General features: G+C 43.5%; 1 protein-coding gene across 4 annotated transcripts in view; it reads right to left on the bottom strand.

Annotated features, from left to right (window-relative positions):
* Positions 1-5,714: 5,714 nt before the first annotated feature.
* fhit (fragile histidine triad diadenosine triphosphatase) overlaps positions 5,715-26,727 on the bottom strand; it is a 308,346-nt gene continuing 287,333 nt past the window's right edge. For 2 of the 4 annotated variants that reach the window (XM_029432412.1, XM_029432413.1), the window contains 2 exons: positions 8,748-8,858; positions 5,715-5,847 (listed from right to left, as the gene is read on the bottom strand). In XM_029432412.1, coding sequence (XP_029288272.1) covers positions 8,751-8,858 — 108 coding nt within the window. In that variant the 3' untranslated portion in view covers positions 5,715-5,847; positions 8,748-8,750. Of the gene's footprint in view, positions 5,848-8,747; positions 8,859-10,152; positions 10,264-24,257; positions 24,400-26,727 lie in introns of all 4 variants that reach the window. The other 2 variants (XR_003832322.1, XR_003832321.1) reach the window with 2 other exon arrangements.

Below are 26,727 nucleotides of genomic sequence, written 5' to 3'. Positions count from 1 at the left end.
CTTATAACCCACCTAAAGCATTGCGCTCCCAGACTGCAGGGTTACTTGTGGTTCCTAGAGTCTCTAAAAGTACAATGGGAGCCAGAGCCTTCAGCTATCAAGCTCCTCTCCAGCTTCCAGTTTGTGTTCGGGAAGCAGATACCCTCTCCACATTTAAGAGCAGGCTAAAGACTTTCCTCTTTGATAAAGCTTATAGTTAGGGCTGGCTCAGGCTTGCTGTGGACCAGCCCCTAGTTATGCTGCTATAGGCTTAGACTGCCGGGGGACACCTCTCTCCTCTCCCTCTCCCTCTGTATCCATTTATGTAAATCTATGTTATAAACTCAGCATCCGGGACATCATCCCCAGAGTTTCTGTGTCTCTCATGTGGCAGGTTGCCACTGTTAAAGTTTACGTCTGGATCATAAATCGTGGCTGCGCCTGCTGCCCTGTTCCTGACTGAAGCCCACGATATATATGAATATCTATTCTTTTTTTGGAGACACCGGGAAGCCTTTCTGACATTATCCTGGATTCATCCTTTCTTTTTCTTTTCCCATAATTTCTGTCACATGGATGTTGTATTTCTACTTTGTTGTTTATCCTGTACACACAACATCTATTATAGTCTGTCCGTCCTGGGAGAGGGATCCCACCTCAGTCGTCTCCCTGAGGTTTCTAATATTTTTCCTCCTTTAATTGTGGGGTTTCTTTTAGGAGGTTTTTCCTTGTGCGGTGCGAGGGTCTAAGGACAGAGGGTGTCGTATGCTGTACAGTCTGTAAAGCCCACGACAAATGTGTCATTTGTTATTTTGGGCTATATAAATACATTTGATTTAATTTGATTTTGCCGAGAATAACTTCTGTACTTAGATAATATCAGGGTGGTGTTAGGGGAGGACCCAAACACAGTACACAGGCTGAGAGTGATAACAAAAGGTGAGCTTTATTTAACAAAGCTGAAATACAAAAAGGTATAAAGCAAAAACTGAGGGAACAGACTACAATAAAAAGAAAAGCACAAACCAGGATTCATAGCATGACCGACCACACCAGGAAACATAGGAGACGAACCGACAAGGAACAATGAGACAGAACCAGAGGGGCGTAAGTGACATTTGACCAACTTTACAGGAGAGCCAAAACAAAAAATGATCGTACTTGTTCCTGACTTTGTTTATTAAATTCAATATTTAATATGAAAACTTCATGAACATGTGGATGACAATATACCTAATGGACAATATATTGACATTCATTGAAAACATTTTTTTTTATCTTTTAGGTGCACTTACTTGGCCCCAAATAGTTCAGTGTTAGGTATTTTGGTTTTGATTAATAACTCTGAATTGGTTTAGAATTCACATGTGCCCTTTTGGCAGTAGAAAGAGCTCATCAAGAGCTTTCATTTGATATATATAACTTATTTTTGCCCAAAATGTCACTTGCGCCCCTCTGGTTCTCACTTCTCGTTATATATATACACACACAGACACTAGTCCATGAACAGGACACAGCTGGAGGAGGCAGCAAAGACACAAGGACAGCATTGTGATTACACACAGGAGGATCAAATCAGGGTGTGGCAAACAAATCACAGAAGGCAGGAAAACATAAAGACAGGAAGTCAAAGAAGCTGCTGGTATCTTTCTACCGGGTGACCACCGAGAGCGTGCTGTCATACTCCATCTCTGTGTGGTATGCTGGATGTTCAGCTGTGGACAAGAAAGCCCAGCAGAGAGTGATTAGGATGGCAGAGAAAACCGTTGGCTGCCCCCTGCTCTCTCTGGAACACATATCCACCTCCCGCTGCCTCAGCAGAGCAAACACAATAATAAAGGACAGCTCTCACCCAAGTCACAGACTGTTCTCTCTCCTGCCTTCTGGGAGAAGATACAGGAGCTTCAAATCACGGACAAACAGACTAAAAAACAGTTTCTACCCCTGGGCCGTCAGGCTGCTTAACCACCACACCTAATGCAATAACCATAACCATCTTCACACATATACACACTCTGAATGCACTTTTAAAAAGTATAAACTATTTTTATATCAATATTTTTAACTATTTATTCCCCCGTATGATTGCTTATGTTGTCTGTCCTACTGCCGTGTTTTTATGTTATGTATGTCTTTCTATTTTTTGCACACTGAGACAGAGTGGCAATCTGAATCTCATTGTACTTTTTGTATAATGACAATAAAAGGCTTTAACTAGACATGACACAAGGGGAGTGTACTTTACAAAATAAAACAGGAAAAAGAAAAAACAGAAAGCCAGGATCATGGAACTCCACTTCTGTAGTTATTTTAACACAAACACTACTAATTATTTGTCACGTCACTTCAGTACTTAGCCGAGTTAGAACATGGCGTCACTGCCAAGATGGCGACAGCTTCACAACAGCTCTTCTAAACCCTATGGGTGATGTCACAGAGACTACGTCCATAATTTATACAGTCTATGGTTTGCCTTTGACAACGTTCAACTTAACTTACCTTAACTTAACTTATTAAAACAATATAGTTATAGCCTATGTCGAATTTCTGCTATGAATACCGTATTTCAATAATTACAAGAAATAGGCGAGACTCCAAATCTGTAGATGAGCCGCACTCTACAGCCGTGCTGGTCATGTGAGCTGTGTGGCTGCCCTGTTAACATTGGTGCCAAAATGAAAAGCAAGAGTTTCTGCAAGGCACACACGTTGCACAGGTAGGCAGTGCTTCTGGTGTGAAAGTCCTGCACACATTCAATAGTTATTGCTGGATCAATAGAAAATGGAGTGGAAATGAAAGAAGTTGCTTCCCTTTATTCAGAGGACCTTACATCTGACATTGTTAAGGGATTTTAAACAGATTTTTTATCTCTTTTGTATTCTCTTCACTGCTCGCCTGCTCTCCGAGGACAATGCTTAAAGAGCCATCGTAACAACGCACAGGCTCATGGGTGTAACAGCCACGAGCAACAGTTCCATCTGGAGCACTCATGGCCAAAGCCAGTTCCGTGAAGACATTCATAATCGCTTTATTTCTTCCAAAGTAACACAGGCGCACAGCCCCCTTTGGAGCATCCCTAATCTTGACTAACATTATGTCTTTTTAATTAATTTAAGCAGTTTTTAAGATGGTAGTGGGATTCAGCTGCAGCCCTCCCCCCGAGCCATTCTGTATGCTTCTCAAAAACAGCTCTGGCTTGAGAAAGGGAAACAGAGTTATATTTCTAACATTGGAACTGCACATTTTAATAGATTTATTGAGTCTTTTACATTTGACTAATACCATTTGTCTGGTCATTTGTCATACATGACATAACAGGAGGACTCTATGTACACACATAAATCATAAAAATGTCTTTCTTTGACATTAAGGCATGTCTGAATGTGGCTTATACTGTCCAGAGACACTAAAGATATATGATGAAAATACCCTTTTCACACAGAAAGAGGTATTTATTATGACTAAACACGGATTTAGTGTTTTAGTGTGTTATTCTTACACCGTGGGCATCCAAAACAGCTTTAATGTTCCTTGTCATAGATTCTCAAACCATGTGGACAGCATTCTTCAAAATATATTCCCCTTCATTTTGTTTTTGAAGGTGTAGTTGGCGCCTGCTATTTAACTCATCGCTATACAATCTCCCATAAGTGTTCATTTGAGTTAAGATCTGGTGACTGTGAAGGTAATTTCAGTAGTCACATCATTTTCATACTCATCTCCATTCTGTGAGCCCTTGAGACTTATTAAATGGGCAGATTGTGCCCATCATAGATCATATTTATTGTATTGACTGATGTTCTTATTCTACAGTGAATGAAACCTCTTCAGTTTGGACACTATGACACTCGAGTGAGTTTTTCTTAATTTCAGGACTCAGCACAAAATGTATATTTTTACACAAAATACATTATTATCTACTGTAAGATGGTCAATATATTTACTGAACATATTCCTGCTACCCAGAGATGAACCCTTTTTTATTTTAATAACCCCATGACCTAAAAGTCACCACTCTCATGAAACATCTATACATTTTATCCTCATTAATGCTGTTTGTATTTATAGAGCCAGACAAATACTCAATGTTTAAAGCTAATGTCAAAATCAAGTGTTTTAACAGTACGATTATGATATATTGGCCTCCATTTTGATAATTAGGAATTGTGGTCACAGTACTGAGCAGATTTCTTTTACAATTGAAAACTAAAATTCAGAGTAAAGACTCTCTGTTCTCTGGTGGACAAACTAACTGTATGTAATGATTCTGTTTCTAAATTGGCTATAACCTCTGGATCAAGACTAGGCTTTTAAAGAAGTGGTTTTATCATAGCTGCTTTAAAGGATTGTGGTACGTAGCCAGATAATACAGACAGGTTGATCATATTTAATAACGAGGTGTTAATTAAGGGTAAAACTTCTTTGAACAGCTTAGTTGGAATCGGGTCTAAAAGACAGGTTGATGGTTTAGACCAGTGTTACTCTCGTGAGCCTCCTGCGGCGCGCCACGCTGTAATTGATGGCTCGCATGGCAGGAGGCTAAATAAAGGGGTGATATGATGAGATATGATTATGCAGTCAATACATAAAAACACTAAAAACAAGCAGGGCATAAATTGGAGGGTACTACGACCAACCTGGCACTTCATACTTGCAATAGTTTGGCTCCGGTTGACTCGTTTTACCATTTCATGCTAGTTAGCGTGTGTTTATACAGACGTAAAATGGATCGATTTCTTATTAAAAAAAAGTTGCAGACCAGGTGGACATTAGGATTTGACTTTGGAGCATCCAACCACCGCAAATTGAGAGGAAGATGCTGGAGATGAGGTTTGTGGACGGACAACAGGTGCTCCCGTTAAAAAAAGGAAGATACGAGCCATACAAGATGAGCTAAGGAAATTTCAAGAAAAGTGGACAGGAATTTGTATTTGTCCTCCACGAGTCGAACCCTCCGTGCTTAATGTGCAAACAGACCCGCTCTGGTTTCAAGCGAAGTAATTTGGAGCCGCATTTCTAAACGACGCATCCAAAATTCAACAAAACTTACGCACCTGGAAGAGAAATTAGTAAAAGAAAAAAGAAAATATAGCAGCTTTCTTTTTCTCTTTCTGGAAAACAAAGGCTTGTACACAGGACAACTAATATAGCTGAACGATAAAAGTGGCTCTCCTATTGACTTTGTCCTATCAATGTGGCTCTCACGTAAAAAATAGTGAATACCACTGCTTTAGACGAAGAAATTGTTGAAGTTGGTCAAGGTCGATCTGAGAAAAGCAGTCTAGATATACTGTATCCCAGGTGTTACAGCTGTTTTTAAGGTGAGCGATATAGGAATAGAAGGCTCAGTGGAGCTGTGGCTCTCTGTCAGCCTGGCTCCAGTACTGAAAAGAAATCTGCGGTTGTGCTTATTTTCTTCTATTATTGATGAGTAATAAGCTGCTCTGGCATTATGCAGAGCCTTCTTATATGTTTTAAGATTATCTAGCCAGACTTAACAAGATTCTTCCAGTATGGTGGAACGCCATTTCTATCAAGATTTGTCGACGTTCCTTTTGGTTTGCAGGTTTGGGGCTTAAGCAAAAAAATATTATTTTAATTATTGATACATATATTAATACATTATTGATTCCTCTTTAGCCTTGAATACTTTAACCTGAATGTCTAATATTATGTGGTAAATAACACAATTATTATTTAAATTATTACTCAAATACTTCACATTTGCACTGGTCACAGTGATCACAAATATTTTTATTTTATTTTCAAACATCAAAGCCATGTCGCACTGAAGGTATAGTTCCACATTAATGTCAGCTGTTCAGTCCAGTCCACTGCTGACCCTGGCATGGAGTGTTGAATTGCATCCTGGACAGAAATGAAAACACAGTTTGAGTTAAATACTTTTTTTTGTTTTTCCAAAAGAAATTAAGAGTTGGGAATATAAAAAATATCATAATAAAATAACATTGAAATCTGTTCATATATGTGATTAAACGTTATAATCGTGACTGAGTTTACATTGTGAATTAAACATGTGAACACATAAAACATGTCTCATAAGTATGCTACAATGCTTAATTTTTTGTGGGCGCTGCAGAGCATTTTGTCCGCTTGTACCCGTGATCTCGTTGTTTTGGTAATGACCCAGCCTTCATGACCATAGGTGAGGGTAAGAACGAAGATTGACCAGTAGATTGAGAGCTTTGCCTTCTGGCTCAGCTCTCTTTTCATCACAACGGTGCGGTAAAGTGACTGCAGTACCACCCCCGCTGCTCCGATTCTGCGGCCAATATCTCGCTCCATCGTCCCCTCACTCGCGAACAAGACCCCGAGGTACTTGAACTCCTTCACTTGGGGTAAGGGCTCATTCCCTACCCGGAGTAGGCAATCCACTGTTTTCCTGCTGAGAGCCATGTCCTCAGATTTTGAGGTGCTGAACCTCATCCCAACCGCTTCACACTTGGCTGCGAACCGATCAAGTGACAGTTGAAGGTCACAGACCGATGATGCCATAAGGACCACATCATCTGCAAAGAGCAGCGATGAGATCCTCAGGCTACCAAACTGCAACCCTCTCCTCCATGACTACGCCTCGATATCCTGTCCATGAAAATCACGAACAGGATTGGTGATAAAGCGTAGCCCTGGCGGAGGCCAACATTCACTGGGAACGAGTCTGACTTACTGCCGAGTATCCGGACACAACTCTCGCTTTGGGCGTACAGGGATTGGATGGCCTGAAGACCCCCTGAAGAGTTGGTCCGTTGTTCCACGACCAGGACGGAATCCGCATTGTTCCTCTTCAATCAGAGGCTCGACTACCGGCCTAACACTCCTTTCCAGTACCTTGGAATAGACTTGACCAGGGAGGCTGAGAAGCCCCTTTAGTTGGCACACACTCTCTGGTCCCCCTTTTTAAATAGGGGAACCACCACCCCGGTCTGCCACCCCCTAGGCACTGCCCGATAACCTTATCAAAGTCAATGTCAAAGTCAAAGTTGTGTACAGCAAGGGTAGGCCCTTGCTGTACACAGCTTGGATGGTTCCCCGCTTACCCCTCCTGAGGTTCCGGATGGTTTTCCAGAAGCACCTTGGTGCTGACCGAAAGTCCTTCTCCATAGCTTCTCCGAACTTCTCCCACACCCGCTGCTTTGCCTCTGACACGGCAGAAGCTGCCGCCCTTCTAGTCCTTCGTTACCCTGCAACTGTTTCCGGATAACATAACCCGGAAAGACTCCTTCAGTCGGACGGCTTCCCTGACCACCGGGGACCACCACGGTGTTCGAGGGTTACCGCACCTTGAGGCACCTAAGACCTTGAGACCACAGCTCATCACCGCAGCTTCAGCAATAGAGGTTTTGAACATCACCCACTCAGGTTCAATGCCCCCAACCTCCACAGGGATGTCTGAAAAGCTCCACCAGAGGTGTGAGTTGAAGATCTCCAGGACAGGGGCTTCCTCCAGACGTTCCCAGTTCACCCGCACTACCCGTTTGGGCTTATCACCCATTGATCCAACTTACCACCAGATGATGATCAATTGACAGCTCCGCCCCTCTCTTCACCCGAATGTCCAAAACATGTGGCCTCAGATCAGATGATACGATTACAAAATCGATCATTGACCTTTGGCCTAGGGTGCTCTGGTACCACGTACACTTTTGAGCATCCCTATGTTCGAACATGGGGTTTTTTATGGCCATTCCATGACTAGCACAGAAGTCCAACAACAAACAACCGTTCAGGTTTAGATTAGGGAGGCCGTTCCTCCCAATCGCGCCTCTCCAGGTGTCTCCAAGACTACAGAGTCCCCTACTGGAGCCCCCTGCAGGGCTCCGTTCAGGGTCTCCAAGAAGGCCGAATACTCCGAACTGCGGTTTGGGGCATAGGCACAAACAACAGTCAGAGTTTTCCTCCCCATAACCCGAAGGCGTAGGGAGACAACCCTCTCGTCCAACGGGGTGAACTCCAACGTAGCGGCACTCAGCCCGACACCTCACACCTTGGGCAACTCCGGAGAAGAATAGAGTCCAACCCTTATCCAGGAGTACGGATCCAGAGCCAAGACTGTGCGTAGATGTAAGACCCACCAGATCCAACTGGTAGCGTACCACCTCCCGCACTAGTTCCGGCTCCTTCCACCACAGAGAGGTGACAATACACGTCCCGAGAGCCAGCCTCTGAGGCCCGGGTCTGGTCCGTCGAGGTCCGTGACCATCACTGCCACCCGTGTAACAGCGCACCCGACCCCAGCGGTTTTTCCCATGAGTGGTGGGCCCACAGGATGGACGGATGGGAGGCACCATGTAGCCTCTTCAGGCTGTGCCCGACTGGGCTCTGTGGCAAACCCGGCCACCAGGCGCTCGCTGTCGGGCCCTCCCTCTGGGCCTGGCTCCAGACGGGGGCCCTGGGCTTCTTCCGGGCAGGGTCTCTCCTTTCCTATCCCTTTTTTTCATGAAGTCGTTTTGAACCTTTCTTAGTCTGGCCCCTCGCCTGAGACCAATATGCCTTGGGAGACCCTACCAGGAGCACTAGGCTCCAGACAACACAGCTCTCAGGTTCATAGGGACACACAAACCTCTCCACCACAATAAGGTGATGGTTCCCATAGAGGATGTATATTAGTTTACAAATAATGTACATTGTGATTTTATATACGTTATTGCACACATTTAAGTTTTAGATACAGAGCTTCTTTTGTGTTTTCCTGACTTATCCCAACTATGTCAGTCCATCCAAAATCACTCTGTTGCTTTTTAATTTACCATTCAGGGCTTCTCAAGCTGTTCCCTCAAATCTGAAGCTTCTGCTGCCATCTCCTCTTCCGATCGCCACTTTGAGGGAACGTCCTCATCTTCTCGATCATGCTTCTGCAACTGCAGAAACCAACAGTGTAAAAGTGCAATGTCAGAACAAAGTTGCTACAGTTTGTTTTGTTAATGATTCAATATTATTATTATTATTATTATTATTATTGTATATTATGACCTTGGAAGATTGTATGAAATGTTTCCCATCCTAAAATGGCACACAATAAAATACACATCATAAATTGATAGAGTAATGAAGGTTTAATGAAATATCTTAAAATCTTATAGGCAGGAGTAGACTAATGCATTGCACCCTACCTATTATGAGACACAATGTCTGCCATTGAAAATATCTATAGATGACTGATAAGAAAACAGAGACCACTAGATGACTCCGTGTGTGATCCTATACCCAGAGTTATCATTAAGAACTACTATATTATATTCTATATCTAGTGTGAAAGGATTAAAATGTTAGCCAAATATCTATTTAAATTAAAGTTTAGGTTCCCATATTTTGAAGTTTGTCTTCAAACAATACTAACATGCCCATATGTGCATTGAAAGAGTCACTGTAATCATTCTTCCTGTTTATACTGGCGGTGAACAGATCCATAACGATCGCGGTTACAGTTTAAGTAATGAAGGAAAAATTCCACAGTACTCGCACTGTGTAAAATTGCATTGTGCAGCTGAAAATTCAGCTGTCTGAAATCAGTCAATTATGAGTGGTCATCTTCCAAAATTAAGTAACCCACACAGGATGTTGTCACATTTTTGTGTGTGTATATGTCTCATTTTGATGTAAAATGTACTTTATTTTTGGGATTGGTATTCTGTTTGTCCGTTTTTAAACGCATCGGTGTTGGATCTTGTCCAGGCCAGTGGGGGACAGTCGTGGAGAATTTGTAACAGGGAATTCAAACCATTCTGCAAACACTGCCATGATTTATATTTGGTTGAACATTATTTTCTAACATGAAAAGTAAAGAAAGAAACTCTGAAAAAGGCTCTGGAAGCACATCTGCCGCCCACCGCTGCTCGCGCTAGGTAGACCAGTGTACAGCCAATAGCACATCTCCACAGAGTTAGTTTGGGCATTTAGTGTATTTTCTCCTATAGAAATCGGGGAGATTCAGCCATACATGTTTGACTCTGATGATTTTGGTGCACAACAGACTCCTCACCTGTTAGCAGACGGATCAGAAAGGTAATTGTAGTGTAATGGAAAATTTCACATGTCCATGTTAAATTCTTATTGTTTAATACTTGGTTCAATGAACTTCTGTCTTTCTCAGCATATCTCTGTAACTTTGTTTCTTCCCACCATATTCTTATGTGTTCTCCTCTCCCTACTTACTGTTTGATTTTTGTCTATTTAACACCTGCAACTGTGTGAAGTCTCCACACACCCCCCTTCTCTGATGTCTGTCTTTGTGGGTCAACTGTGGCAATCTTCCACCCCTCCTGTCTGTAAAATACATGAACACACTTTTATCAGGGTTCTTCCTCACGCAGACTGCTTGCACTCTGTATGATTGATGAACCTTCTTTGCAAAGAATAAATACTCCAAAGACAAGCTTATTTCTCAAGAACCTTCATTTTAGTATGTCACGACCTCGGACATAAGGATGGAAGACTCAAACGCACGACACCAGAAACAAATGTAAAGTATAAAAAAAACAATACTTAACTTAAAAATTCAGATAATCAAACTCAAAACGCTCACAAGGAATATATACAAACCTTTCAGAAAAACAACACTTCTTGATCGGCTGGTTCATTTCACATGATATAACAAGACAAACTGGCACAAGACAAGGGGAGACAGGACAATTTATACAAGAGGTGAGCGGGAACAGGTGGAAACAATCAGGGGCGGGGCATACACTGAATGCTGGGAAACCACACAAAGACAGGAAGTAAAGGGATCTGGATTGAGAAACAAGGGATAAGTACAAAATAAAACAGGAAGTGACATGACAGACAGTAACTGACAAGACAACAAGAAAACTTAAACAAACTCGACGAGACATGACACAGTATTAGCGCCTTGAGATTTATTATTATTATTATTATTATTATTATTATAAACTTCACTGGTAATTTGTATAAGGACTTGATTAAAACTTTCCACCACAGTAGTTAGCATCTTCTATTTGTTTATGTTTGCTTTTTATCTTGTAATTGGCAGTGGCTAACATGCCAAGTGGTTGTGAAACATACGATAATATCAAGTTGGACTTTTGTTGATATAGTAAGACGCTCCAGTGTTTGGTTTACATCCAAAAACTTCACACTACAATGTTTTCTGTCAAAGCTTTCACTATGTTAAGGCTGACTCTAACTAAATTAGGCTCTGCCCTGGAGGTTTCAGGTTTCTTTGCAGACTGTTGAGTTGAAGTACAAACGTATATTTCCTTATTGATATGTGTCGGCATTTGTGTATTTGACAGCTATTGGCTGTTTAGAATGTGTGATGCACCTAATCCAGTTTGCCCTGGGAATGATTAAATCTTAGATTCTATGGGAGTGGAACATCTTTAGCAGAGAAATGTAAAAACTCTCTAGTGACAAACTTTGCACATACATGTATATACAGTATAGTCATGTTCAGACATTTTATGGGACATAAACATAAGAAAAACAATTTGATTCGTGGAAATGTTTTTTAAGGGCTACTGCTAATAAATTGCAGTGTGTTAAAGGTTACCATTCTCAAAAAAAGTATTCTTCCGTAAATTGTAAGGGCCCATTCCATGTACAGTGTTGTTTTTTGTGTTGGGCTTTAATAAATCTGACATTCTATATGTCAGACATACTAACAAATCAAATTATAAATTAATATTTATTAATTTGTTAAGAGAAGTTCTGCTTTTGAGTCTCATTTCATCCACCATTTTCAAAATTATTTTTTCTTTTTTTATTGGCTCTCTACTCAAATTGTGCCTTTCATTTAGGCACAATACTGTGAGATGTAGCCTAGTTATGAGGCCTTACGATCATTTTGTCACACATCTTTAAAAATGAAATAGACTTACTATTTTCTCCACATCATTACATTTGGGTGATTAAAGATTGATACAACTGGGTCATTTCATGTAAAATCAGAGAGAGGTTTTTGTTTACATTTTAGATTGCGTTCATACCAAGTCCCTTCCATACCGTCTTCATGTTTGAATGGAACAAGCATATATTGACTGAAAAATAGAAACTGGGATCTCTGGTACATCTGATTATAAGTGACAGGTGTGATTGCAAAGGGTTGTTCTCCAATAGCAGGGTTAGAGACAGCTGAGTAAGATTATGTCATTGGATGTCATTTAGATCAGTGGTCCCCAACCACCGATCAGTGGGCACCCGGCATTAAAAGACAAGCCCTTGGAGTTGTTTTAAAGAAAAAAACATGAACAAGAAGGACATAAAGAATTACTGATGGTCACCACATCAACACATTCAAGTGCACTGAGGGTGTCATATTTAGTGACTAACCGTGTCGCTAAGGCGAAGAAACCTTTTACTATTGGTGAAGAATTGATACCCCTATATTGGACCGGCTCGTTGCAGAGACACAAGCTCAGGGCTCCCACTAATTCAGCGTAATGGTGAGTTTTATGCCGGCTGTATCATTTTATTTTTTCCCCCTGCTGCATATTTTCTTTTTACAAAGCAAAAATGTATTTATTATTATTTAAATGTCTATTATGGAGTACTAAAAAGATTTGGACCAATGAAAAATACAGTTAGATTGTGACATTAATTTCTTTCTTAATGTCTTACATGTGAAACATCTCATACAGTACAGGCTTCTGGCCTGAGTAGTTTTCTGTCCCTCACTCTTAACATGTCTGCAAGCTAAAGAACCAGGGGGTCACTACATCAATACATTTTCTCCTTTCAGCCCTTACTCTTACAATTACTCAAGTGATCTTCAATACAATTTGAAAGACTGGTACCACTTTTCATAACTGAAACATTCAATAAGTTGTTAAGTCAGTGAATTTGTTTGTAAGGTTTTTCCGTTTCTCTCTAATTTTGGACATTTTTAAAACCATTATTATTGTACATGTTAATTCTATTCAGTCAAATTCATAGAACCAGTAGGAGGCAGTGAAGTGTCTTGGTGACCCCAAAGTGACGAGTACCTAGGGCTCCATCTCCCGCATGACCCTTAGCCTCCCCACCTGCCACCATGTCTTGTTTGTAGCCATTTCTAACCACTCCCTGTGCAGCACCCCACCACATAGATGCATGGCTTCAAACATTGAGTAGAGTCCCTTTACGGTTCATGAAAACATAGCAACCTCTTCCTATGGGGGTCGATGCCACTTCATCATCCATGTAAACCCTGGCTCCCACAATTTTTTTCCACATCCACAAATACTACTCCATGGTTGATTGATGGCCCCTCTGGGCCCATCACTGTGCATTTCACATTGGGTTGCAGCCGCTCTCCGTCTGGTGCCTCCTTGTTCTCACAGTAGCGGCACCTACTGCCGTTGTAAGGGCTATGAGAAACCCACCATGGACAACTATGTCGTCCAGATACACAACACATTCATGGCGTGGGATGTTATCATGTACCTTGTCCATCAGTCCCTTAAATGTGTTGGGAACATTGCAGAGACCAAATGGCAGGACCTTAAACTGTCACAAGCCCCCCCCCGGTGATGAAGGAAAATTTGGGTCTGGCCTTAGAGGCCTTATGCATCTGTCAGTATCTGCGGCACAGGTCCAAAGAATTGAACCCCGAAGACCATGCAACTTTGTTGAGGGCCTTGTCAATACTTAGTTGGGGGGAGGGGTCCTTATTGGTCACTTTGTTGAGGGGCGTCCATGCAGAACTGCCAATCATCCTCCAGCTTATTGGGAACCCTGATGATTTAGGAGGCCAAAAGGAGCTAGTGGATGGCTTATTGAGTCCAGCCTGCTGCATCTGTCGCAGGACTTTGTCAAGCGCCATGTGCCTTGCCAGGGGAAGGTGGCAAGGTCTTGTTTGATATTGTGTGCTGCGGAAGCAGACTGAGGGTAGCAGACGCCAACAGACTCAACAAACTGATTCGCAAGGGCAGTGACCTTGTGGGAGTGGAGCTGGACTCTCTGACGGAGGTGTCAGAGAGGAGGATACAGTCCAAGGTTTGGATCATCTTGGACAATGTCTCTTAACCACTCCATGACGTGCTGGTTGAACACAGAAGTATATTTAGTGCAAGGCTCATTCCTAGGTAATATTAATGCCATTATTAATATTATTACACTCCTGTAGATTTTGTAATATACATATGTTTACATATTTATTGTTGTTATATATTGTAGTGCAATGTGCACTTTTGTATTTTGACTTCTCTATGTTTATATAAATATTTTTGTTTTATTTTTTCTAAAATGGAGCAACTGTGACGAAATTGAAATACACCCTGGGATGAAAAAAGTATTTCTGATTCTGATACTCATACTATTGCACATTTACAGTTTCAATGTAGTGAGGGATGTGTTTTGTCTGGCCAACATCATTCTCTGACAGCTAAAAACATTCCTTGAACTCTAGCTCCTATCCAGGTTTGGCCCATAACCACAAGCCGCCCAATTCAGCTTCCTCGCATGCGAAGGGTTGGGATGCAGTGTCATGGGTCTGCATAGTACTGAATATGCAATATTTGTTTCTTTTCCCTGATTGGCGGGCATACGAGTGGCGGACAAAGTGGCCAGACTGTCCAAATCCCCATCAGACCCTCAAGCATGGCCGGGACTGCTGCTCCACTCATGCAGCCTGCACGAGCTAGGTTAGTCAACTCACAGACTTTGGCAATTTGTCAAACGCACCCCTTAGGAGCCGGGATATAGCATCCATAGCTAACCTGAGAGCCTACTGGAGAGCATGAGGGTGAGTCAGGAGTGTCTGGTTACATAGGTCAGCTAGTAACAGGACCTGGAGGAAATGGTCTTGGGCTAATTCACTTTGGAGCTCGGTGGTTAGAGAGTCTACAACATTTTATTTTGTCAGTGTTATTGGGCTTGGTATATGATAGAGGTTTCATTTCTATTGTGAAATTTGCCATATATATTTTAATTATTGATGTTTTCTTAAAAAATTATCGCTAAAAAAAGTAAACCGTTTTCTGACCGAGAGTTTATCAAGGAATGTTTGGTGGATTGTGCAGCATTCATATGCCCGGAGGAAAAGGAGGCATTTGAGAAGCCATGCAGCCAATGCAGTCAATGAAAGGGACAACAACAGGGAGTGATTTGTTCACAGAGGTAAATGCATGTGTGGACAAGTTGGGACTGATATGGGCCAAGCTGGCAGGCGTGACAACAGATGGTTGTCTAAATCTGATGGGGAAAAATGTTGGACTTTTGAAGAGAATGCAGTATAAAGTGACATAAATTAACCATCCATCCATCCATCGTCTACCGCTTATCCGGGATCGGGTCGCGGGGGCAGCAGTTCCAGTAAGGAACCCCAATCTTCCCTTCTCCGGGCCACATCCTCCAGCTCCGACTGGGGGATCCTGAGGCGTTCCCAGGCCAGTGAGGAGATATAATCTCTCCACCGAGTCCTGGGTCTTCCCCGGGGTCTCCTCCCAGCTGGACGTGCCTGGAACACCTCCCTAGGGAGGCGCCCAGGTGGCATCCTTACTAGATGCCCGAACCACCTCAACTGGCTCCTTTCAACGTAAAGGAGCAGCGGCTCTACTCCGAGTCTCTCACGGATAGCTGAGCTTCTCACCCTATCTCTAAGGGAGACGCCAGCCACCCGTCTGAGAAAACCCATTTTGGCCGCTTGTACCCGTGATCTCGTTCTTTCGGTCATGACCCAGCCTTCATGACCATAGGTGAGGGTAGGAACGAAGATCGACCGGTAGATTGAGAGCTTTGCCTTCTGGCTCAGCTCTCTTTTCGTCACAACGGTGCGGTAAAGTGACTGTAATACCGCCCCCGCTGCTCCGATTCTCCGGCCAATCTCTCGCTCCATTGTCCCCTCACTCGCGAACAAGACCCCGAGGTACTTGAACTCCTTCACTTGGGGTAATGGCTCATTCCCTACCCGGAGTAGACAATCCACCGGTTTCCTGCTGAGAGCCATGGCCTCAGATTTGGAGGTGCTGATCCTCATCCCAACCGCTTCACACTCGGCTGCGAACCGATCCAATGACTGTTGAAGGTCACAGACCGATGATGCCATAAGGACCACATCATCTGCAAAGAGCAGCGATGAGATCCTCAGGTCACCGAACTGCAACCCCTCTCCTCCACGACTACGCCTCGATATCCTATCCATGAAAATCACAAACAGGATTGGTGATAAAGCGCAGCCCTGGCGGAGTCCAACATTCACGGGAAACGAGTCCGACTTACTGCCGAGTATCCGGACACAACTCTCGCTTTGGGCGTACAGGGATTGGATGGCCCTCAAAAGTGACCCCCTCACCCCATACTCCCGCAGCACCTCCCACAGTATCACCCGGGGGACCCGGTCATACGCCTTCTCCAGATCCACAAAACACATGTAGACCGGATGGGCGTACTCCCAGGCCCCCTCCAGGATCCTTGCGAGAGTGAAGAGTTGGTCCGTTGTTCCACGACCAGGACGGAATCCGCATTGTTCCTCTTCAATCAGAGGTTCGACTACCGGCCGAACCCTCCTTTCCAGTACCTTGGAGTAGACTTTACCAGGGAGGCTGAGAAGTGTGATACCCCTGTAGTTGGCACACACTCTCTGGTCCCCCTTTTTAAATAGGAGAACCACCACCCCGGTCTGCCAACCCCTAGGCACTGTCCCAGACTTCCATGCAATGTTGACGAGGCGTGTCAACCAAGACAGCCCCTCAACACCCAAAGCCTTCAGCATTTCTGAACGGATCTCATCAACCCCTGCGGCTTTGCCACTGTGGAGTTGTTTGACTACCTCAGTGACTTCCATCAGGGAAATTGACGATGATCCCCCATCAGCTTCCAGCTCTGCCTCAACAATAGAGGGCGTGTTAGTCGGATTCAGGAGTTCCTCAAAGTGCTCCTTCCAGCGGCCGATAACCTTCTCAGTTGAAGTCAGCAGGGTCCCACCCTTGCTGTACACAGCTTGGATGGTTCCTCGCTTCCCCCTCCTGAGGTGCCGGATGGTATTCCAGAAGTACCTTGGTGCCGACCGAAAGTCCTTCTCCATAGCTTCTCCGAACTTCTCCCACACCCGCTGCTTTGCCTCTGACACGGCAGAAGCTGCCGCCCTTCTAGTCCTTCGATACCCTGCAACTGTTTCCGGAGTCCTCCCGGATAACATAACCCGGAAGGACTCCTTCTTCAGTCGGACGGCTTCCCTGACCACCGGGGTCCACCACGGTGTTCGAGGGTTACCGCCCCTTGAGGCACCTAAGACCTTGAGACCACAGCTCATCACCGCAGCTTCAGCAATAGAGGTTTTGAACATCGCCCACTCAGGTTCAATGCCCCCAACCTGCACAGGGATGGCTGAAAAGCTCCGCCGGAGGTGTGAGTTAAAGATCCCCAGGACAGGGGCTTCCTCCAGACGTTCCCAGTTCACCCGCACTACCCGTTTGGGTTTACCAGGTCTGTCCAGAGTCTTCTCCCACCCCTTGATCCAACTCACCACCAGATGGTGATCAGTCGACAGCTCCGCCCCTCTCTTCACCCGAGTGTCCAAAACATGCGGCCTCAGGTCAGATGATACGATTACGAAATCGATCATTGACCTTTGGCCTAGGGTGCTCTGGTACCACGTGCACTTATGAGCATCCTTATGTTCGAACATGGTGTTTGTTATGGCCATTCCATGGCTAGCACAGAAGTCCAACAACAAACGACCGTTCGGGTTTAGATCAGGGAGGCCCTTCCTCCCAATCACGCCTCTCCAGGTGTCTCCATCGTTTCCCACGTGTGCGTTGAAGTCTCGCAGCAAGACTACGGAGTCCCCTACTAGAGCCCCCTGCAGGGCTCCATTCAGGGTCTCCAAGAAGGCCGAATACTCAGAACTGCGGTTTGGGGCATAGGCACAAACAACAGTCAGAGTTTTCCCCCCCATAACCCGAAGGCGTAGGGAGGCGACCCTCTCGTCCACCGGGATAAACTCCAACGTAGCGGCGCTCAGCCGGGGGCTAGTGAGTATCCCCACCCCGGCCCGACGCCTCACACCTTGGGCAACTCCGGAGAAGAATAGAGTCTAACCCCTATCCAGGAGTACGGTTCCAGAGCCAAGACTGTGCGTGGAGGTAAGCCCCACCAGATCCAACTGGTAGCGATCCACCTCCCGCACTAGTTCCGGCTCCTTCCCCCACAGAGAGGTGACGTTCCACGTCCCCAGAGCCAGCCTCTGCTGCCCGGGTCTGGTCCGCCGAGGTCCCTGACCATCACTGCCACCCATGTGACAGCGCACCCGACCCCAGCGGTTTTTCCCATGAGTGGTGGGCCCACAGGATGGATGGATGGGAGGCACCACGTAGCTTCTTCGGGCTCTGCCCGACCGGGCTCCGTGGCAAACCCGGCCACCAGGCGCTCGCTGTCGGGCCCTCCCTCTGGGCCTGGCTCCAGACGGGGGCCCCGGGCTTCCTCCGGGCAGGGTCTCTCCTTTCCTTTCCCTTATTAGAATGCAGTATAAAGTGACATAAATTAACCCTGAACAGAAATGGGTATTTTTGCATTACATCAGAAGTGTTGTCAGTGTTGTCAGTGAAGTCAGTTCTAAAAATGTACCATGTTGTTGATGTTGTAACTAAAATAGTTAACTTCATCAGGGCAAGAGCATTGAGTTTGTTGTACTTTTGGAGAAAAATGAGGTGGCTCAGCCTCAGTATGGGAGCTGAGATTCAAGACTTCTGTGTGAAGAAAGGAAAAGACGTCCCACAGCTTTCAGATGCAGACTGGATGGCAGACCTTGGTTTTGCTGTAGATGTGACTGCACTAATGAATGAACGTATTTACATCCAAATCAGATGAATGGTGGAGGAACTACAACACATTTTATACGTGGTATCCCCTTTTTAAGGGACCAAAAGTAATTGGACAAAGTAACATAATCTTAAATCAAATTGTCACTTTTAATATTTGGTTGCAAATCCTTTGCAGTCAATGACAGCCTGAAGTCTGGAACCCATAGACATCACCAGACGCTGGGTTTGGTCCCTGGTGATGCTCTGCCGGGCCTCTACTGCAGCTGTCTTCACTTCCTGCTTGTTCTTTGGGCAGTTTCCCTTCAGTTTTGTCTTCAGCAAGTGACATGCATGCTCAATTGGATTCAGGTCAGGTGACTGACTTGGCCATTGCAGAACATTCCACTTATTTGCCTTAAAAAAACTCTTTTGTTGCTTTCGCAGTGTGCTTTGGGTCATTGTCCATCTGCACTGTGAAGCGCCGTCCAATGAGTTCTGAAGCATTTGGCTGAATATGAGCAGATAATATTGCCCGAAACACTTCAGAGTTCATCCTGCTGCTTTTGTCAGCAGTCACATCATCAATAAATACAAGAGAACCAGTTCCATTGGCAGCCGTACATGCCCACGCCATAACACGACCACCACCGTGCTTCCCTTCTCCATACTCTTCTCTTCCCATCATTGTGGTAGAAGTTGATTTTTGTCTCATCTGTCCATAGGATGTTGATCCAGAACTTAACAGGCTTTTTTAGATGTGTTTTAGCAAACTCTAATCTGGTCTTCCTGTTTTTGAAGCTCACCAATGGTTTACATCAGGGGTCGGGAACCTATGGCTCTTTCGATGACGCGATATGACTCGCAGACAATTTTGAGCTGACATGTTTTAACATGATTAACAACTAATAAATAATTATACTGTGTCATTTTAAAGTAAAACATTTAGCACCGGATTTTGTTTTAGTTCTCCCCTCTCCTTTCCTCCACTCTGTCTCTAACTGTAACTGTGTGCGCAAGTGTGTGTGTGTGTGTGTGTGTGTGTGTGGGGGGGGAGAGGGGGGGGAGCGGAGCCTGCCCTTCGCGAAACAGCTGAGGAGAAACTGCACAAAGGAAGCAGTCCAGGGGTGTCAAACTCAATCACAGAGTGGGCCAAAATTAAGGCATCGTTTCGGGGGTGAAGCTTGGAAACTGTAGCGCCCACAGAGTCATGCTTTGCCTTGAGTGTGGCGTTACACTGGAGGTCAATCAGCTCCATTTGGATGTTCACATGTGCTGTTTCCACGTCAACTGCAAACGGATTGCTGAGCAGTTTATGCGCAGTCGGGAACACAGTTATTTCTCTGATGGGTTTGTTTTGATGTTTCAGCCTAATGATGGCTTGCTTCACTGATAGTGACAGCTCTTTAGACTTCATATTGAGAGTTGACCTCAACAAATTCCGAAAGCAAATACCACACTTGAAATGAACTCAAGACCTTGTATCTGCTCCTTGTAAATGAACTAACGAGGAAACAACACACACCTGGCCATGGAACAAATGAAAAGCCAATTGTCCAATTACTTTTGGTCCCTTAAAAAGAGGATACCACATATGAAATGTATTCTAATTCCTCCACCATTCATCTGATTTGGATGTAAATACCCTCAAATTAAAGCTGAAAGTATGCACTTAAAGCACATATTGGTTGGTTAATTTCAAGTCCATTGTAGTGGTGTACAGAGCCAAAATTATGAACATTGTGTCGATGTCCAAATATTTATGGACCTAACTGTATGTGAACAGACATTCTCAGTGATGAAGTTCAACACATCCAGATACAGGTCCTCTATCACTGATGATCACCTGTCAAAAATCCAAAGCACTTATTGCTTTTTGTATAAAGTTGATTAATTGCTTATCTTTACATACTGTAAAACACCTTTTCAGTATTGGCTTGTGAATATTTACATGTTAAAAATAAAATACTGATGTAATGATTGTTTTTACTGTTTATTCTCTAGGAGTATTTTCCTATTTGACCCACTCCACAATTTCATATATTTATTGGAAGAGCATATCCTTATTCTTTTGATTACCAGTCGCAGCTAATCAAAATATATAATGTACTACTTTTTACAATGGGAGAAAATTAATATTGAGCAGAATTAAGTTCAATTTATTGTTGATTCGGCCCTCCAGCACAGCTTGGGTTTCTCATAAGGCCCCTTGTAAAAATTAATTGCCCACCCCTGCCCTAAGGGCTTAGTAGCAGAAGGCTTGACAAAGCATCACCAGTAAGGCACATTGCTATTTGGAGAGGTCTCTCTTCAGTGGACCACTTACCTGCTTGGGCTAATAGTTCAAATTGTGCCTGAAAGACTGTAATAAACAGTAGCTTTGTATCTTGGCTGAATTACTAGCCTATATCTTAACACAATGAGACTGATAACATTACAGTTAAACAATAACATGTCACCCAGTTATAATATTTTACAATACTCAGGTTATTACACAGTTGAATGAAGGTTGGTGTCATTTTATGGCATTAAATCAATGCCAACATTTGTTGATTGAAAATAAGTGAAACTTTGAAAAAGAAAGTGTGTGAAAAGTTTTTTCAGGTTGAATATTATTTTGATTCAGTTTTGTAATTCCATGGAATAAATTATATATTTTCATTTTTCACTTTCATATATATTTTTATACTTCAATTCTTGTTTTTTTGTTTGCAGAGTTTATGTTTTCAGATTCAGATTCATTATTTTATACAGTTTAAAATATCATTTTTTCAGTTTCACATGTTTTTTGCACCTTCAGATCGTATTTTTTCACTTTTAGACTTTTGGCCCTGATCTGGCGTGGGGGGCGTGGCTTCAGCTGAGTGGAGGCATTGAAATGTGAATCACAGAAAAACAAATAAGGCTGAGGACCTTCCTCTATCATGTTGCCATTTATGAAATGTAGGCACCTCGAGAAGTATGACTCAACACTTTCTAAACACCATATTCCTGTGATACATGGAATCGGAGTTTCGGGCTTCCGGGTGGAATCGCAATGCATGCTGGTGTGGCGTGCCTAGAAAAGTGAGCATCAACTCTACAAGGGCCGCCATATTGGATTTCTTCTCTGCATGTTTACATTGTATTTGGCTAGTTTTTAGTGTGTAATCATCGCACTTCTAGTTATGGGATTTGTGTGGTGAAAGGATGTTCAAACAGTGGGAGAAAGCTAAATAAATGGGCAGAATCTCATTGTGAGCTTCACAATTGCAAAAATTGGGACTGCAAGCCCCCGTTCGAACTATTTCCATTTCCAACAGCACTAAAGAACAATGATAGAAGGCTAGCATGGACCAAAGCTTTAAAGAGACAGGATTACAATGGGAAGTCTTGGGAGCCCAAGAAAACTTTGCTGTAAGCATTTCATGCAAGGAAAACCAACAAATTAATTCCCTGATCCTGAACTCGTCCTGGGGAATGTAGTCTATCTACTTGATTTATATATTCACAAATGTACTTTCTATATATTGAGTTTTATAATAATTAACAAACACAAGTTAGGTATATATTTATAATAGCTTACCCTGCAACACAACTGCAATAAGCACTTACGATATCGGCAGTTTTCTTGACTGCGCAGATCCATGACGAATGTGGCGTATGGGAAATTTTCATTGAATGAGTACATTTTGCTTTCAAAAAGCAATACTCAAAATCTGCGAGAGGATTGAAAGATATGTTTCAACCAGCCAGAGTCAAACAGTCTAAATGCTTTGCCTTCTTTGTATTCATTCAAAGTTTGTTTATGAAACTCGACATGGTTCCCTGGGTGGTCAGACATTAAAAATAATGTTATATCGCTGAGGTACATCGGCGCCCAAGAAGTCATGCTGTTGTTTTCATTGACCCGGCCATCCTGCAATGTCAAGGGATCAGGCACTGAAACGCCACTCGGCATAACCAAAAGCTTAGTCTTTTCTTTTTCTGTGATTGAAATTCTTTCGTTAATGCCCATCTCTGATGCAGTAAACACCCTGGCAATAAGCTCGAGTTTTGTTCCTGAAACCTTTAAATTCCGCTTGCGGCAAAATTATTTCAAAGCTTTGACTTTCCACATCTGAACCTCATCATAAGTAAGGAGTTCAGAACTCATTGTAGAGTAGTAGGTTTGTTTACAAATCAAACCCCAAAAGTAAAAACACGCTTGAGCTAAGCTAAAACTAAGCTAAAGTTAAGCTAAATACAATGTAAACACGTAGAGAAGAAATCCAATATGGCGGCCCTTGTAGAGTTGGTGCTCACTTTTCTAGGCTCGCCACACCAGCATGCATTGCGATTCCACCGGAAGCCCGAAACTCCGATTCCATGTATTGGCAGTAACAAAACGGGTCTGTTTAGCAAGCTGTCTTAGACCATACTTGGTACCAATAGCAGTATAAGAGTGATACACTATAACATATTGTGCAGTTTAACATCAACACTTTAGGGATTGACAATTCCCACTTCCACTTAGCACTGTGAATGCAACGTAGTATTCGCTTGGTACTTGCGATGGCGTCCGCTGCACCAGGACAACCTGTTCGCTCTTTGTAATACGACAAGAGAAGAATCGGCTGTCTACTCAGCAGGACACAACCTCCCAGCTGAGCACACACACACACACACACACACACACACACACACACACACACACACACACACACACACACACAGTAGTTGGCTGTTTGATCGCCAGACGGCGCTTATGGAAAAGTGACACTGCTCTCTTGCTGCCTGTCTATGTTTATAGATCCAGTTCTGAAACTGTTTCCCATTGCCTAACAACTCTTAAACATTGCCACAATTTATAAAAAAATACAAACAAAAAAAGATCACAGAATGCATAATCAATTTTGGGGTGAAATATGCTGGCTTAGTGTTAATGGAAATCATGTTTTTTTAAATCCATATTAGTATGATTACTACTAGCAGCTGAGCCTGTGTCCAAACATTTGCTGTGGTGTGTGTGTGTATGTGTGTACTGTGTGCCTCCCTGTTGAACTGTGTTAAACCTCTTTAGTGCAGCTCCTCTTCTCAGTTGCAGAGCTGCCAGTGTGGACACAGAAACCCTGCTTGCCTGACAGTGATGAACATGTCAGTGAATACTGATGTTCTGCATGTGTCTTCATCTACTGCTGTCTAAACCAAACACTGGGGGAATTGGGCACTATAATGGTGGCGCTCTGTTTTTGTACCTTTTTCAATACATTTCATATCAAATGTACTACTACAATTACAAACCAATTTAGAATAGTTAAAATGCCATTGGATGGATTAATAGATGGATACATAGATAGAGAATGTTAAAAGTAAAATTGAATTATTATCAGAAAGTGTGGAATCCAATTGATACATTATAGCTCTATCTTCTATCAAATCAGCCAATGGTTTTTTAACAAAGTAAGATTATTGATTAATTGATAATATATGATGTGCAGTTCAGCTGGTTAGATGTGTTCTGCTCCAGTCTGTAGTCCCCACATGTTTTAAACAGTCCACCATCGTTCCTGTTCCCAAAAAGACAAAAAACATCTCCCTGACTGAATACCGCCCAGCTGCACTCACCTCCATCATTATAAAGTGCTTTGAGCGGTGAGTCATAACCTCCTCCCTCCCTGACTCACTGGGCAGTCTGCTGTTTGCTTACAGAATAAAGAGGTCCACCGTCGACGCCATCGCCCTCACCCTCCACACTGCCCTCTCCCACCTGGATCAGAGGAACACATATGTGAGAATGCAGTTCATTGACTACAGTTCAGCATTCAACACCATTGTGCTCTCCAAACTTGTCATTAAAGGGCCTACGAAATGATATTTTGTCAATTTTATTGGGCTTGGTATATGATAGAGGTTGCATATCTATTGTGAAATGTGCCATATATATATTTTTAATATTGATGTATTCGTAATAAATCCCGATCATAACAGCATAAAAATGACTTCCGCTAACAACAATCGGTCGCTGCGCTGAGAGCATCCACTTCGGCAATGTTCGGGTGATGACGTCACAAGTAGAATACAGCCGCCGCCAGTGTATGTCTGCGTTGAAGCGTCCAGCAAAGACTCCTGTCAATTTTTACGAGAAAGAATGGACAACAATTGATCAACAAGGATAATTGTGAAGCGATGTGTTGTATGGGGATGTGGGGCCGTCTCCAAATGTAGCTTTCTGTGGCCAAAAGATGATAAAATGTCACCTTTATGGACAAGACAAGTGCGTCGATGAAACCGATGATTTGTGGGCAGCACTTTGAGAGATTGTGTTTCGAACAAACCTAGGAAATGAGATTCAAAAAGAATTTAAAACTGAACGCAGATGCTGTGCCTACAATACTGTCGAGACCCCAGCCAGCACAAGCCAGCACGCAGACTCAAACACGTCCGCCGGTGCAGAGTCCTCCACCAAAGAGACGACGAAATGCATTCGCCAAAAGGGAGAGAGCGAAGGGAGAGCTAAGGGAAGCCATGCTACTGTTGTTTCAAGCATAAAGCCATAATCGGTCTAGGCATACTGTATGTAACGAGTTTACACCAGGTCCTAGCCAATACCTGTGTGTTATTGTTTGTAGTATTAATAACTTTAGCTAATTACACTTCATTAGCTTAATTCAGTATAGAGTCAATGTTTATAACAGGCTTCCTCATTTTAGTCTGTAGTTTGAGTAAAAGCGTGAGTCTATTTAACTTTTAACTATCACCCTATTATTACATAGGTATTGAAACATTGGTGAATGAAGCCACTGACACTGTTGTTTATCCTGTACATATGACATCTATTGCACGTCTGTCCGTCCTGGGAGAAGGATCCCTCCTCAGTTGTTTGTTTTAGGAAGTTTTTCCTTGTGCGATGCGAGGGTCTAAGGACAGAGGGTGTCGTAACCTGTACAGTCTGTAAAGCACACTGAGACAAATGTATAATTTGTGATATTGGGCTATACAAATACATTTTATTTGATTTGACAGAACTGAGGATACCTGTATGATCAGCGACCATCTATTGGACATCCACACTGGGGAGGAAGTTGCCGCGGAGGATCTCCGCCAAATCCAGGATCACCATCACCATCATCCGCATGTTCGCTCCCGTCTGTGTCTCCATCTTGAATACTGTGTCTCGAGCTGCTCTGTTTCCACCACGTTAAACTCGCCCGCATGCTCTAAATCCACAACACCGGCATCCTCTTCAATAATCTCCTCTTCTTGAAGGTGCAACGAGTCTATTGACGACTCACCGTCACTGGATTCTGTCGAAATATCTGAGCCAGAGTCGGACATCGCCACGTCTGCTGCTTCTGCCATGCTGTCTTTGTATTCAACTGGTGGACTGTATTCTACTTGTGACGTCAGAACACGGCGTCAGGTGTTTCCGGTAGCGGCAATGTAAACATCGGTGGTCGACATACTAAATCATGATTTTGTGTCATAAATAATACATCATTTTACACCACAAATAGCATTTACTATCATCAGTGTAGAAATTCATGTTGATCATTTCGTAGGCCCTTTAAGCCCAGGGACCTCGGGCTCACCAGCGCTCTCTGTGACGGGATCCTGAACTTCCTGACAAGCAGACCTCAGGCAGTGTGTGTGGGCAACATCATATCCACCCTGACCCTCAACACAGGAGCCCCTCAGGGCTGTGTGCTCAGCCTTCTCCTCTACTCCCTGTTTACACACGACTGTGTCGCCACACAGAGCTCCAACACTATCATCAAGTTTACTGACGACACCACCATCATCGACTTCGACGAGACGTCAGAGACCTGACATCTTGATGGCAGGACAATAACCTCTATCTCAACGACAGCTAAACTAAGAAGCTGATTGTGGATTACAGGAAGCAACAGAGAGGGGGACACGCCCCCATCACCATCAACAGGACTACAGTGAAAAGTAAGAGGGGGGGTGCTGTCGAAGTTTCGTGCAACAGGAGATAAAGTACTTGTATTATTCCCAACCTCTAGCTCCAAATTACTCGTCAAGTGGCAAGGGCCCTTTGTGGTTACCCGGCGGATGGGGGACGTTGACTACGAGA

Source organism: Cottoperca gobio, chromosome 5 (assembly GCF_900634415.1).
Source record: "Cottoperca gobio chromosome 5, fCotGob3.1, whole genome shotgun sequence".
Taxonomy (NCBI): Eukaryota; Metazoa; Chordata; class Actinopteri; order Perciformes; family Bovichtidae; genus Cottoperca; species Cottoperca gobio.
The sequence above is the reverse complement of the archived record's forward strand: the minus strand, read 5'-3'. Positions and strand labels throughout refer to the sequence as shown.